A 13,209-nucleotide genomic window follows, 5' to 3' on the forward strand; every position below is an offset into this window, starting at 1 on the left:
CAAACAAATGTTTCTTTTTTAAGTATTCTCTCTGATAGGTCCCATCTATTTTCCTGGTTTCCATCTTAATCTTTTTTCTTTGCCCAATATCTTTCTTAATCTGTGTATTTAGTTGAATCAAAAGGTTTTTCTGTATGTTCATAAATGTTGCTGTAGATATAAAAAGTAAGTCAGTATCTTTGTTAGAGGCATTTGCCAGTGCTTTTTATTAGGAATCTTTTCCCTTCTCTTTCTCTCTGGCTCTCTTGTCGCTTTTTATCTCTCTAGTTCTGGTGTTTTTCCTGATATTTCTGTAGAATGTTTTATCCAGTCTTTTTTCTTGTCCTCAAATTTATTTTTTCCCACTTGGATTGGACCATACTCCTTTGCTTTGTAGAATTCCATCTTCAAGTCTCTATCCCTGAATTTATGTTCAGTCATCTGTTTTGTCTGTTCCTTCCCTGCTGTATTTTGCTGAGGATTTTTTTTTTGGTATAAGCTTAAATTGGAGATAAGTTGACTTATATTTTCAAAGTTATTCTGAATTTCTTTGTGATTTGAGATCATTGTTCTTTGAATTAGTTGCAGCTTTACATATATCTCTTGAAAAGTATTCATTTTTTCTTGATAAGTATTTCCTATAAATCTCTGGTTTTCCATGATGACCAAAAGTCCAGATTTTTTTCCCCCACTTTGGAAATAGCTTTGGAGTCAGAATTGGATAAATACTTATACTCCAGAGAACAAAGTTCTTTTTTTTGTTGTTGTTATTGTTCTATTTTTGTTCCCTCAGGTTTGCAGGTCTCACTTTATCTACACGGCTGTAGCTTACAGGCAAGATTAATTTTTCCCCTGTTTTTACTTTGACTGTCATAATCCTCATCCACCAGTAGGTGACATCACTGGTTCATTTTTCAGATTATTCCTTCGTGAAAGGTTAAAATTAGCCGCTTCTGGTAGGAAAAGGGGGGGAAACCCCCCTTTCTTCACTTTCGGAGGATTTTTTTTGCTTCTTGGGATTTTCTCCCCTTCAGGAAAGTAGGTAGGATAGAGAAAATCAATGATTCTTATCCAGATTCAAGCCCACCATTTACAATTAGCTTAAATTAGTGCTTTTGACTTCCATTGCTTGCAGCTAGGGCTGGACTCTGAAGTTAAGCCAGCCTTTCTCCTGTTGGTTTCTGGAAGGCTTCTCCTGGACCGATCGGGTCAACCACCATCTCTCCTAGGTCACTGGGACTTCCTTCCTTCATTGCCACCTCTCCAGGGTGGCTTCTGGCCCATTTAGGGTCCCCTAACAGAAAGAAATACAGCTGGAGAGCCCAGAGTCCCGAGTCTCTCAACTGCTTCGCTGCATGCAGGAACCGGAAGTTCATTTGTCATGCATTCCTTTCTGTTAGCTTATTGGCATTCTGCACAGCTTTTGTCTCCACAAAGTATTTCTGTGTTCAGCCTAACTTTGCTCATGAAATCCTACTAAAGTTATACAGTGTGAGCGTGGAATGTGCTGTGTTTGGTCTAAAATTGAAGTTGACAAAATTAAAATGTTACAATATATTTAAAATATTTTAATCAGGCTCTTCATATAGCTAAAGTGGCGAGAGAATCAAGTACATAATGTTACCATTTCAGTTGGCAGGTTCTTATACAAAATTTTTGTCTGAATATTTTTCACTGAAGAACCTACTTAATGTGGTAGACTCAAAATATAAGGATGCTTTGTTATCCATTTCAGAATGTAAATGAAATCTAAAAATTATACCTCATCTTAATTAAAAAATGGAAATAAAATATGAGAGCTTTTTTGTAGATCATAATAATGCCAATGGTAAAATATCTAAGACAGAAAAAAGATATACATTAAAAAGCTTTTGATTTGAAACTGAATAATACTACAAATAACCGTTGTGTTGTTATTGCTTCTTTGAAAGAAAATTAAACACAGACAGATATATTCATATATGAAAAATTCTTAGTGTTTATATCTGTCCATACTCATTCTTAGCCTTTCAACATTTTAATATCTCCCTCCCTCTCAAATTATGTGCTGCTATTTACAATTTTAATAACATTTCCAGCTTAATCTTAATCTAGTTGGCCATTTGTGACACAGAATTTTCTTTTTAAATGGTAGAAGAACTGGCACTGTTTAATGCTTAGCAAAGAACATTGTGCAGCAGATTTCTTTCCCATAGCATGCTTGCACGTTATTGCCATCATGTTCAGAAACTGTCCTTCCTGTTTTTCCTGCTACTGTCTTGGTCCAGTCACAATATCAAAATTTTAAGTTCCACTTTTTACATTTGCACCCGGGCAAACTCTTTGGAGTTTTTTTTAAAAAAGTGGAAATTCAGAATAAAAAGGATTCCAGAGGTAGTTATATTGATCTGTTTAAGAAGACATCAAATTCCAAAGATACCTCTACACCTTTTAACTATATTGAAAGTTTATGCGAGTAAAATTTACTATAGATTTTATAACTATTTGTTATGTTATATACAGATGTTATTTTCGTCTCAAGGTACTTTAACTAATTACTTCCATATCAACAACATACATCTTTGTAGAGATTTGGAGGGGAGGTGTTTCTTGTTGGTATATTAACTTTTCATATTCCTTTGTAATTAAGAGTTTTCAGAATACAGCAACAGTTGGCTTTACAAGACCATGAATCTTGGCCAGGAATGGTGGAGGCTGACAGAGATCATCTTCAGCTTATTAAAGAAAAAGAGGCTCTCTTACAAGAACTTCAGCTTATAAGTCAACAACAGCGTTCACCAGAAGACCTGGAACACATAGAGGAGGAAAAAAGACGCTTGGAGGAGGATATCCAGCAGGCTCGGGCTACTTCTCCTCATGGTGCTGCTGAAAGGTTGAGAATGTATTGTTTTTTTAACATACTTGTTAATGCTGCTTAATGAAGGCAGTAATAATATTTAGCAGATTTCAACGCATCCAGAAGTTTATGGACTTCTAATTGGGTTGCAGACCAGGGTATGAGTTACTGGTTGCACTTGAGAATGACCTTTGGAGAGGGTGGGACATAGTAATACATCCATTTTGTTCTCCTTCAACTCTCAGTGGTCTTAAGTACCATAGTATCCTTTTGTAAGGACCTGCCTCAATCCCTCTTCCCAAGAAAGCAGAACTCCTGGAACAGCTTCATTCCAAAAGGAACTTTTATTAGGAGAAGTTGACAGCAGGCATAGAAGACAGGATTGGAGGGTTTCCTGCACAAATCAATAGGTTAAAAGTGTAACTGGCAAACATTACCCCAACAGTCAGTCCGCCCAGGTCAAATGGCCCAATCCCCAGGTGTGAATCCACTGTGGGAACGGGGTTGATAAGGCGCTGTTCCCAAGGCTATTAGGCTGTTAGGTCTTCATGCCTCTTCTTCCGCAGCTAGAGATAAGGCAGATGGTCAGAGGCACATTCCATTCTCACCCCAGGCAGGCATCAAGGGAAACAGATCAAAGAGCAAGCTGATAGAGGAAAGCGGAGAGGATACATTGTAGTGCCCATAGCTCCCCCTCAGGATTATGGCAGAACCCACAAGAATAAAAAAATCACCCCCTCCCAATAACCGGGTTCTGACATGCCAACCCCCCTTAAAAATGAGAGATCCACCTGTAGAGGAAACAAAATAGGGAGAGAAAGCACATATTGGTTAGTCCACTTTGTCAGGGTATTTAGCATGAAATTTATTAAGTAGTCTCGGAGCCCTAACATGTCGCTTATGGACCCACTCATTTTGGGAAGGAGGTAGGTCCTTCCAAGCTATTAGATATTGTGTGGAACCATGATATTTTCTAGAGTCTAGGATTTCTTTGACTTCAAAATGCTGCTCTCCTACCATGATCGGAGGAGGAGGAGGGACTACAGCTGGCTTTAACGGCGAGCTTAATTCTCATTTCAATAGGTTACAGTGAAATATAGGGGGAATCTGCCTTAGTGTTTTGGGGAGTTCCAGTTCTACAGTTACCTGATTAATTATCCACTTAATGGGAAAAGGACCCACAAATTTTGGTCCCAACGTCTTTGACGGTTGCAGAGATTTTAAATACTTGGTGGACAGGTATACTTTCTCCCCTACTTGGAAGGGTTTTGGTTTTGCCTGAGTCTTGTAAGCCTCTCTAGCCTCATCTAATGCTTTTCTTACAACCAGGAGTTGTGCAATCCATTCCTTCAGAGAGGGGATGGTGGGTTCGTTAGTTGGCAGTTCAGGCATCAGGTAGAAGCTTTGTCCTGTTGCAACTTGGAATGGTGTATACCTGGTGCTAGAGTGAACGGCATTATGATACGCGACTTCTGCAAAGGGAAGCAGGTCAGTCCAGTTGTCTTGCTGGTAATTTATAAAACATCTTAAATATTGTTCCAGTACTGAGTTCGAACGTTCTGACCGACCATTTGTTTGCAGATGGTGATTAGATGACAGCCCCTGGGTGGTCCCTAAAAGGTCCAGGAAAGACTTTCAGAACTCAGATGTAAACTGCACCCCCATCTGATATGATTCATTGTAGGGCTCCATGCAGTCAGTATATGTGTTGCACAAACAGCTTTGCTAGTGTCTTTGCTGTGGGGATTTTTTTGACACGGGATGAAATGCACCTGCTTAGAGAACAGATCTGTCACTACCCAAATGACGATGTTTTCCCCAGTCTCTGGTAATTCCACAATAAAATCCATAGAAATCTCCCTCCAGGGTGCTGACAGGGTTGCCACCGTCTGCAACAATCCTGGGGTCTTTCCTAGTCTCCGTTTGGTTGCTGCACAAACCGGACAACTGGCCACGTAGCTTTCAATATCCTTTCTTATCGAGGGTCACCAAAACTGCCATTTCACTAGGTGAAGGATTTTCATGAACCCGAAGTGTCCAGCTACTTTGGAATCATGACAAAGGTGCATGAAGTTTAGTCTCTGGGCTTTTGGGACATAGAGCTTTCCCCCCACCCATGGCAGTCCGTCATTCATTGTGCACAAGTTCTTATGGCTTAAGAACCATTCATTCTTTTCTAAGTCTTGTCTGAATTCTACTACCACTGTGCTCGCTAGGGATTTGGGATTTTTTGTTTACGCTCGCGTGGTTACTGGAGCCGCTAGTTGCCTCAATGGGTCTGTTATCTCTGTTTTTGTACTGTTGTATTGTGGTAAGTGTGACAGAGCGTCTGCTAGGAAGTTCTTTCCCCCCGGTAAGTGTCTAATGTTGAAATTGAAGTGATGGAAGTGCTGGGACTACTTGCTTGTTTGGGGATAGATGTTTTTAGAGCCTCTATGTTTTTTTGATCAGCCCATACTTGGAAAGGGATTTTGTTCCCTTCCAGGAAATGTCACCATGTCAGGAGAGCCCAGCGAATGCTATAGGCTTCCTTCTCCCACACTGCCCATCTCTGTGTCAGGGTTCCGACTAATGAAACACTTCAAAGAACTTCCAGGCATTTTATCCTAAAAGTCTTTTTATTCACGTGACAAAATGTCGGCATGGCATGAAGGATGCTAAGATCTGAAATCTCCACCCCCCAAGCAGTTATTTTTGCTAGCATTTCCCCTCCCTTATTTTGCTGTCATGATTTACGTTCTCCAATTAGTTTGAAGGGCAAAGGTTCTCTTCCTTTCCCTTTCGAGGGCTTTTCTCTCCTCCCTCACTCATCTGAATTAACTCTAAAAGTACCAGACAGTTCTGCGTATTTTGTCAAAGCAAGAATATTCAATATTAGCAGCGTTGACATCCTGTTTGGTTTCCGTGAGTTTCCTCGATGTGTACGCACAAGGTTGTAACTTCCCTTCATTATTCTGCTGGAGTAATACTGCGCCTACTGCTACATCACTGGCATCTGCCTGAATGACGAAAGGTTTTTCAGTGTCTGGGGGTCTCAAGACTGGCTCTGCCGAGAATAGTCTTTTCAGTTTCTCAAATGCGGCTTGGCACTTCATAGTCCATTTCAGTGGCTGGCTGGGCTTCGGCTTCCCCTCCCCCGAGTGTTTAACAAATTTGTGATGGGTAGTGCGATCTGGGCAAAAGAGAGGATGAATTTAGAATAAAAGTTAGCAAATCTCAGAAAACTTTGTAACTGTTTCCGGGTGTGGGACGGAGTCCATTCTAACACTGTTCAGACCTTTTCAGGATCCATCTCTATGCCATTTTGAGATATGCGGTACCCTAGTAATCAATCAATTTGGCATACTGTCGGGCGGCTCGTAACTTATTTAGCCCTGCTCTGACTAGTTTGACATGCTCTTCTTTGGTCTCTGTGAATATCAGGTTGTCGTCTAAGTAGACAAGCACCCCTTTTTAGAGGTGCTCCTGGAGCACTTCATTTATCAGTTGCATGAACATGGTGGGTGCTCCTTGCAACCCGAACGGAAGCACTCTAAATTGGAAACACCCCATGGGGCAATTGAACGCTGTCTTCCATTCGTCCCCTTCCTTAATTCTAACCCGGTAATACACCTCCCATAAGTCCAGTTTTGAAAAAAACATTCCCCTTCACCAAGTGCGCTAACATGTCCTTCATTAAGGGGAGGGGGTAGAGGTTATTTTCACTCACTGTGTTCAGAGATCTATAATCTATGCAGAGGTGAAGAGACCCATCTTTTTTCTCGCAGAATAGCACAGGGGCTGCCGTTTTGGGTTTTGCTGGCTGTATGAACCCTCTTGCCAAATTATTGTCTATAAATTTTTGTAGCTCTTCCAACTCCCTAGGGGTCATGGAATACATTTTCGGCTTAGGTAGTTCCACTCCCGATAAGATCTCAATGGCACAGTCTGTGGGTCAGTGGGGAGGGGTAGTTTGTTGGACCTTTCTTCGCTGAACACTTCAGCTAGATCCTGATATTCCTCAGGTATGCCATCCAGTCCCCCATCATTTGCCATTGCTACACCTTCCAGACCTCTATTCCCTTCTGGGGCTGGAACCTCTCCCCTTACACTGTGTTTTCCTTTCAGGAATCTCAGTTCTCCCTTCCTCCAGTCCACTCTTGGGTTCCATTTCGTTAACCATGCCATCCCTAAAATAAGCAGGCACTCCATTCCAGGGGTCACCACAAAAGTTAAAGTCTCTGTGTGATCCCCTATGATAAGTTGAATGGGCTGCATGCAAGGGTGGCTGGAACTCCCCCTGTGATGGACCCATCTAGTTGGCCAAATGAAATCGGCTTGTTCAGCCTTCTCATCAGGATTCCTAAGTTCCCCACCAGAGTTGGGCTTATGAGGCAGCGGGTGCAGCCTGAGTCTATCAGGGATCTTAATGAGACCTTTTCCAGCATCCCTGGTGAGAGGTGCGATGGGTCCACTTACCAGGGTTTCGTCCTCTGAGTTGTTTTCAGAGGATTCGGGTGGTTTTTTTCTGTTGGGATCGGAGTTCCTCTCCCCTTGGTTGTTGGAGTTTGGACCTCGACAACCTCCACGCTCTTAATGACAGTTTCTTTTGGCTGCTGAGGTGTTTTCCTGGACTTTCCTCCTCCGACTTGGTCTGGTTTCTTTGATCGGCACTCAGCTGTGTCCATCCTTCCCACACTTAAACAGGCCGATGACCTAGGTGTTGTGGTAGGTGGTTTCACCGGCTCCCGGCCCCCCTCCAAGGGTGAGCATCCGCAGGCGTTGTTGTCTGTGACCTCGATCGATTTCGGCTTCCTCAGCCAGGATATATCACTCGTGTAGTCGATCAGGATCCCCTTGGGGAATGCAGGCGTAATACAGATCATCGTTGAGTCCATCTTTAAAATGGCCCACGAGGACTTCTGGCCAATTGAGTCAGCTTGCCAAGGCTCGGAATTCCTCTGTGTATTCGGCCATTGGGCGACACCCTTGACTCACCTTTTTGATCCACTCTCTAGCCTTCCGATCGGCCAAGGGGTCTTCGAATCTCCTCCTTAGGGCAGCCATGAAGTGATTGAAGATCCGCAGCTCCAGAGCATCGGCGTCATGTAGGGTCACCATCCACTTGGTGGTTGCTCCCTCCAGAGTGATGGTTACGATTCTCACCCCCCCATGGTCGCTGGGGATATCCCGGCCATATTCTTCCATATAACTCAGAACATGCGCCAGGAAAACCCCCAATTTCTGAGGAACTTTACCCCCAAGGCTGGGAAGTTCCGTCCAGACTGGTGGCCTCTCCTCCATCTGGCCCTGTGTCTTTCTCTGCCAGCCGGTATGATTTGTGCTGGGGTGGCAGCCGCTGCAGTCTCTGAGGTGCTGGTGGATGGACCCGGGTTTGCGACTTCGCTCTCCATGCGGTCTTCCTCTGTCATGTCTGTGGTCACCCAGCCCCAACATGGGTTTACCTTCTCCTCTTTTAAGGAGTCAAAAGCAACCCTCAACATATTGATAGCTTGTTCTAGGAACCGGCTAGACCAGGCCGGTCTCTCGTCATCTTCCTCACTGAGATGGAGTGATCTCTCGCTTCCACCCTGGCTGGTGGCTGTCCCATTTGAGGATCACTTTTCTGGCTTTCACCTCCCAGTCTTCTTTTTTCCCGACACCCTTCGACCATCTTGGCTTATCCTGGTGCTTGGTGGCTACGGCTTCGTCGGAGGAAGTGGAGGAGTGTGAACTGCTGCCACTTAGGCAGCCTGGGGGGGGAGAACTTCCCCACCTAGGTCGCCTTCTCCTTTCTCTGTGCCGTGGTTCGACATTGTTTGCACGGTCCCCACGGTAAGGGTCTTCCTTCCGGGCTGACCAAAACTGCAGATCCTGCCTAATGTAAGGACCTGCCTCAATCCCTCTTCCCAAGAAAGCAGAGCTCCTGGAACAGCTTCATTCCAAAAGGAACTTTTATTAGGAGAAGTTGACAGCAGGCATAGAAGGCAGGATCTGAGGGTTTCCCATGTGAATCAATAGGTTAAAAGTATAACTGGCAAACCCCACCCCAACAGTCAATCCAGCCAGGTCAAATGGCCCAGTCCCCAGGTGTGAATCCGCTGTGGGAACAGGGTTGATAAGGCACCATTCCCAAGGTCTTCGCACCTCTTTTTTCCGCAGCTAGAGATAAGGCAGATGGCCGTAGGCACATTCCATTCTTATCCCAGGCAGGCATCAAGGGAAATAGATCAAAGAGCAAGCAGATAGAGGAAAACAGAGAGGATACATTGTAGTGCTCATACCTCCACCTCCCCCCAGGATTATGGTAGAACCCACAAGAATAAAGAAATCACCCCCTCCCAATAACTGGGTTCTAACAGCTTTTGAACCTGTTCCAGGGATTAGGGGTTGGGAGTACACTGTTATGCTGATTCTCTTTCTTCCAAGATCAGAATAATTTCCAGTCTGTATTAATTGGGGAAGAGGGGGGGAGGAGAGATCTTGCTGTATGACTTCTGTTACATGGAATGCTTCAGTATTAACGTTTTCCAGATTCCTGTTTAACTTGTACATGAAACCACTGCTTGAAGTCATTCAGTAGCAGAGGGTAAAATATTATCAATATGTTGGTGATACTCTCTTTATGTATCTCAACCGCAGATGGCCAAATGAAGATGTGGAGGTTCTGTCTCAGTGCATGGAGGCCGTGGAATCTTGATACAGGTTTAATATATCAGGTTTAATATCAACCCTAGCAAGACCAAGTGGGTTTGGATTTTAAGGCTTCCTGGATCTGATGATTTTCCATCCTTAGTTCTGGATGGGGTTGTACTTGTCAGGTCCACCATCATGTCCTACCATTCTGTGGAAAGTGTTGGGGGAGGAATGTTTGGTGGCATCTTTCACATGTTTTCGCTTTTGCTGTAACTGCTTGGAAATTAGAGAGGGGGATTGTCTTCGGAGATGGAGAAGACTCTCTCCCAGCCAGTTCCAGCCTGGCTTCAAGGGTGCCCTGTTATCTGCCTAGAACCTCAGCGTTTTCAAAACAACCTTGCAGCATCACATTGGCTGCTGGTGGACCAGTCAGGGAATGGGTTTGGGGAAATGGAAGAATTACTTTGAGCTTTGTGCGGAGCTCTCAGATTTTGCCTGACTTTACTGCATCCACTTTCTCTCAGTAAAAGTTCTTTTGATGCAATTCAATGGAGTCAAGTTTTGCTTTCCTGAGGAGCCAACTGGGGCAGGTCCTTACAGTACTATTCTCAGGGTAGCACAACAGCAGGTGGCAGCTGTGGCCTAGGGGCCTTTGCACAACTTTGTATTGTATACTAATTGTTCTGCTAAAGAAAAATATATATCAAGAATTTATACCTTTATTACCCTGTGTTTTTAGGTGACAACCTAAAAACTAAATACCCCAGAAATTAAAAATGGAAAAATAACTCTCTCATTTTCTTGATGTCATCATTTTATTGTCCTGCTTGCCAAAACTTTTAGTAAAAAAAAAAAAGAAGAAGATAGATCTTTGGTGCAGTCCTTGCTCTATCCTCTTGTACTTTCTTGTAATGTTGTTTATTTCAGTTGTAGTACATAATAATCATTCTTTTGTCTAAATGTACTTCACACAGTGCAGTATATTGACAATGCAATATTAACACTGAGGCAATTCTAATCATTAGCTGAACTAGTGGACTGGCTGAATTAGAAGTCTTGGATAGGAAAACTAGAGAAATAATGACTGTGAATCATGTCCTTCACACATATAGCAATGTTAACAGACTATTTGGCAAAGATCATAAGTGGGCATGGAATTTTGCAACTACACCAGATACTTAAAGAAGAAGAAAAATGGCATTGGAGGAATATCTGTCCTTTGACAGCGAAGAATTGCACTGAGGCTAATATACTATGAAGGTTTACTGAGTACTGGAGAGGCCGAAAAAGCTTACAAGAAAGACAAAATGAAGAATAGAAAAGAGACATGGCAATGAAAGTTGAAGAAAGAAGCAGAGGGGCTAATTCTGGTTGCACAAGATCGATCTTCAAAAAAACACATACAAAGCCAGAAATGAAAAGATAGCAAATGTCACCTCTGCAAAGAAGGTGAAGATGCAGTGGACCACTTAGTTTTAGCTGTTGCAAAGAGGATGTACAAGACTGAGTACAAACAAAAGCATGTAAAAGTAGCAACAATGGCACATTGGAATATCTGTGAGAAATACCACTTTCCTGCAAGCAAAAACTAGTGGGACCACAAAATAGAGAAAGTAATAAAAAATGTACAGGTTAAAGTGCTCCGGGACTTCGGGTTTCAAACGGACAAGCATCTGCCACACAACTACCAGACTTAACAATTATCAATAAAAAGACAAAAAATCTGGATAATGGACATTGCAGTACCTGGAAACACCAGAATAGAAGAGAAAGAACAGGAGAAAATCACAAAATACAAATACCTGCAAATAGAAATAGAATGATTGATGGGGAAAAAAGCAAAGATAGTACAATAATACTAGGTAATCCCAAAACATCTGGAGCAACACTTGAACACCATCAGCATTGAGAAAATCACCATCAGTCAGTTGCAAAAGGTAAGTTTATAAGCAGCTTACATTCTGCAACAATGACTTTTAACACCATCTGACTATCCCAGGTCCTTGGGAAAGGCTTGATAATGTAGATTAAAAATGCCAAATCCAGTCTAAACAGCTGGCTGACTGTATGACCAGCTGTAATAATAATAATAATACAACATGCCTGCTCGCGGAGTATGTAAACATTCGGAATTAGGATATTCTCTATAAACACCTAAGTCAGTTCTCTGCTATATAATTTTCTAAATAACAGGTACATTATATAGTAATTATAGTAAGGAAAAAATTTGCTTTATTTTAGGATACTCTTACAAGAGAAGAATAATTGTTTGCTTATGCAGTTGGAAGAAGCAACTCGTTTAAGTTCCTATTTATGCTCACAATTGAAAAGGTTAGTATATTAGAGAAATTGATTAGCATGTTAGAAGGAAATCATAATATAATATAATTAATTTTTCATTGTTTCTAAAAATATATTGGTTTATCTCAGCAGGACAGACTTTAGAATTATCCTTTGGGTAGGATAATTAGATTAGGGTAGATTAGGATAATTCTAGTCTAATTTATTACCCCTCTGAGTTTCAGTGGAAATAAAATACTTTTGTTAGTTTAATATACAGTATAAGGTAATCCTCAACTTATGACCACAATTGAGCTCAACATGTTGTTGAGACATTTGTTAAGCGAGGTTTGCCTCGTTTTACAACTTTTCTTGCTACAGTTGTTAAGTGAATCACCGCAGTTGATAAATTAAGTGAATCTGGCTTCCCCATTGACTTTGCTTGTCAGAAGGTTGAAAAAAGTGATTACATGATCCTGGGACACAAAAAATATCATAAATATGAACCAGCCAAGCATCTGAATTTTGATCACATGATCATCGGTATGCTGCAAAGGTTGTAACTATGAAAAACAGTCATAATCACATTTTTCAGTGCTGTTGTAACTTTGAATGGTCACTAAATGAACTGACTACCTATATATATTGAAGGGGCAGATCTTAAAAATGAAGAATGACATCACACTGTCTCACAGTAGATTTTTACTTACAGAGTGTCTATAGGATCTGAGTACTATGATTGCTCAAGTATTCATACACCCCACCTCAAAATAGAACTAAATGTTGCTTTTTGTTACATTGGTTCCTTTTTATCTCCCAATTTACTGCTCTAACCTGTTTAATTGCTTATTCCTTCAAGTTATTTCATGTCTGCCTTTTTGCTAGCTTTTCATTTATTATTTGGTAATTATTTTTACTGTATCTAGACTTCAAATTGTGTTGTATAATAGGACTGCAAAGCATTAAAAATGCTTTACCTAGTATGCTAACATAAAGAAATACTCTACCCCCCCTCCCCAAATTGTAGAAGCAGTTGTGGTTTTTAGATTCTGGGAACAACCTTGTAAGCTTTCCATGGATGTAGTTCCTTTAGCATTTCAAGGAAGTATGCTTGGCTATGATCCTTGCAGATCGTGATTTCTGAATACTTGCATAGCTTTCTCCTTTTTAAAATATCATTAATGTTTTTAAACTTCATTCATTTATTCATTTCTGGGTTTGTGATTTTTTTCCAGGCTAGTAGTTATTGCCTCAGAGCCGTACTTTCAGAAACATATTGGCTGCTGAAGTGTGATACTTTCCAGATCCAAAGGGCTCTATTCATACTCTCTTATGTAGTTTACAAATTATTAGATGTCTTGTCTTCTACATTTATTATAATGAACACTTTCTCTTGTGTCGGTAATTACTTATTTGCTATGAAGGAAAGAAACCTGGTCCTCCCCCTTCTTAATATTTCTTCATTGAGTTGTTTAATTGAGTTACCTTCTTACCTATAT

General features: G+C 41.5%; 1 protein-coding gene across 1 annotated transcript in view; it reads left to right on the forward strand.

The window, feature by feature from the left end:
* Positions 1-13,209, forward strand: part of WWC3 (WWC family member 3) — a 157,212-nt gene that overhangs the window by 108,536 nt on the left and 35,467 nt on the right. Inside the window, exons 16-17 of the mRNA XM_029284339.1 lie at positions 2,609-2,851; positions 11,672-11,761. Of these exons, the coding sequence (XP_029140172.1) occupies positions 2,609-2,851; positions 11,672-11,761 (333 nt within the window). The remainder of the gene's footprint in view (positions 1-2,608; positions 2,852-11,671; positions 11,762-13,209) is intronic.

This window comes from Protobothrops mucrosquamatus, unplaced genomic scaffold (assembly GCF_001527695.2).
Source record: "Protobothrops mucrosquamatus isolate PMUCROS unplaced genomic scaffold, P.Mucros_1.0 scaffold_125, whole genome shotgun sequence".
Lineage (NCBI taxonomy): Eukaryota > Metazoa > Chordata > Lepidosauria > Squamata > Viperidae > Protobothrops > Protobothrops mucrosquamatus.